General features: G+C 48.1%; 1 protein-coding gene across 2 annotated transcripts in view; it reads right to left on the bottom strand.

The window, feature by feature from the left end:
* The window catches only part of LOC111225396 (cytochrome P450 1B1-like), a 4,003-nt gene extending 1,855 nt beyond the window's left edge, over positions 1 to 2,148 (bottom strand). Inside the window, exon 1 of one of the 2 annotated variants that reach the window (XM_022750230.1) lies at positions 827 to 2,148. In XM_022750230.1, coding sequence (XP_022605951.1) covers positions 827 to 1,891 — 1,065 coding nt within the window. In that variant the 5' untranslated portion in view covers positions 1,892 to 2,148. The remainder of the gene's footprint in view (positions 1 to 826) is intronic. The other variant, XM_022750231.1, reaches the window with a different exon arrangement.
* Positions 2,149 to 2,453: the final 305 nt, after the last annotated feature.

Raw genomic sequence — 2,453 nt, 5'->3', positions numbered from 1 at the left:
TACCTTCACAGTTGCCTCCTTTGTTTCCTCTTTCTGTCTGGAAGCATGTCTGTGGGTCAGGAACCTCAGGCTCAAGAGAAGACTGCGCGGACCCTTTGCCTGGCCCGTGGTGGGCAACGCCATGCAGCTGGGCCAGATGCCTCACATCACCTTCGCCAGGCTAGCCAAAAAAATATGGCAATGTGTACCAGATACGACTAGGCTGCAGTGATATTGTGGTTCTCAATGGAGACAGGGCGATACGTGAGGCTCTGATACAGCACAGCACAGAGTTTGCAGGCAGACCAAACTTTGTCTCTTTCCAGATGATCTCTGGAGGCAGGAGTTTGACATTTACTAATTACGGCAAACAGTGGAAAGCACACAGGAAAATTGCCCAGTCAAGCCTCAGAGCCTTTTCCTCTGCAAACAGTCAGACCAAAAAAGCCTTTGAGCAACACATTACAGCTGAGGCCATGGAACTGGTGCAGGTATTTTTGCGGCACAGCACTGATGGACGCTATTTTGACCCTGCGCATGAATTTACAGTAGCTGCTGCTAATATCATGTGTGCTCTCTGCTTCGGTAAGCGATACGGGCATGATGACCTGGAGTTCAGGAACTTGTTAAAAAGAAACTGAACAAGTTGGGAAGACAGTAGGGGCAGGTAGTCTGGTAGATGTCATGCCCTGGCTTCAATCCTTCCCCAACCCAGTCCGCAGTGTCTATGAAAACTTTAAAAACCTCAATGAGGAGTTTTTTGCCTTTGTGAAAGATAAAGTGGCACAGCACCGAGAGTCCTTTAGCCCTGATGTGACCCGGGACATGAGTGACGCCATCAATACACCACTTTGTCTATGAGCTGCTGCATTTTGACTTGTATGTCTGGGTATTTGACAAGGAGCAGGACGATCCACTGCATGACAGTTGATATTGTGTCTTGACCTGCTCCGATTAGATCTGTCACTGTTGCTTCGACAAAGTCTTTGGTCAGCCCGCTGTCTCTTCCATGCTCGATCACATTGATGATGGCGTCACTCATGTCCCGGGTCACATCAGGGCTAAAGGACTCTCGGTGCTGTGCCACTTTATCTTTCACAAAGGCAAAAAACTCCTCATTGAGGTTTTTAAAGTTTTCATAGACACTGCGGACTGGGTTGGGGAAGGATTGAAGCCAGGGCATGACATCTACCAGACTACCTGCCCCTACTGTCTCTCCAAACTTGTTCAGTCTTTTTAACAAGTTCCTGAACTCCAGGTCATCATGCCCGTATCGCTTACCGAAGCAGAGAGCACACATGATATTAGCAGCAGCTACTGTAAATTCATGCGCAGGGTCAAAATAGCGTCCATCAGTGCTGTGCCGCAAAAATACCTGCACCAGTTCCATGGCCTCAGCTGTAATGTGTTGCTCAAAGGCTTTTTTGGTCTGACTGTTTGCAGAGGAAAAGGCTCTGAGGCTTGACTGGGCAATTTTCCTGTGTGCTTTCCACTGTTTGCCGTAATTAGTAAATGTCAAACTCCTGCCTCCAGAGATCATCTGGAAAGAGACAAAGTTTGGTCTGCCTGCAAACTCTGTGCTGTGCTGTATCAGAGCCTCACGTATCGCCCTGTCTCCATTGAGAACCACAATATCACTGCAGCCTAGTCGTATCTGGTACACATTGCCATATTTTTTGGCTAGCCTGGCGAAGGTGATGTGAGGCATCTGGCCCAGCTGCATGGCGTTGCCCACCACGGGCCAGGCGAAGGGTCCCGGCAGTCTTCTCTTGAGCCTGAGGTTCCTGACCCACAGACATGCTTCCAGACAGAAGAGGAAAACAAAGGAGGCAACCAGAGCAGGCTGGACCTGTCCACTCCATTCCCTGATGATGCTGCTGCCCTTCACACCAAACTCTGTGTCCAGTGCCATTGTGACAATTTTTCTGCACACTTGTTCCTCAAAAAAGAAAAAAAAAGAAAAACTTCACTTCTGATAGTCTGCTCAGTGGTTGTATGTTTGGAAGAAAAAAAAACTACTAAAGCTCTTGTATATCCATATCAGGTGAGAAAAATATTTCAGATATGTCAATCAAATGCCAGTGAGGTCATAATGATGAAACCCTAAAATAACAGATAAATGAAGGGAGTTAAGGTGAAGTTTTTTTTGTCTTTAGTCAGTGTTTTCATCAAGATTTAAGGCTTAAGTGCCTGCTTTTTGCTCCACTCCAGCGTCTTATATGTTTTGCAGTTGGTGGGCAGGGCTCAGGATAACTTTCATACTCCTCCCATTGTGGTAGCCCTTCAGACCCCACTATATTATCTCTCTGCTGTCGGTCGCTGTTGGAGGCGCGCACTTGAGAGCGGACACCGGGGGACACCGTGAGCGTGCAGCGTGAACGACCGTCGGCCTCTCCGCAGAGCGAGAGAGAGAGAGAGAGAGAAAGAGAGAGAGACTTAGAGCAACTGGTGACCGATTCCGTAGGAAACGTGTC

The sequence above is a fragment of the Seriola dumerili genome, unplaced genomic scaffold (genome assembly GCF_002260705.1).
Source record: "Seriola dumerili isolate Sdu_G_001 unplaced genomic scaffold, Sdu_1.0 BDQW01000149.1, whole genome shotgun sequence".
Classification (NCBI taxonomy): Eukaryota; Metazoa; Chordata; class Actinopteri; order Carangiformes; family Carangidae; genus Seriola; species Seriola dumerili.
The sequence above is the reverse complement of the archived record's forward strand: the minus strand, read 5'-3'. Positions and strand labels throughout refer to the sequence as shown.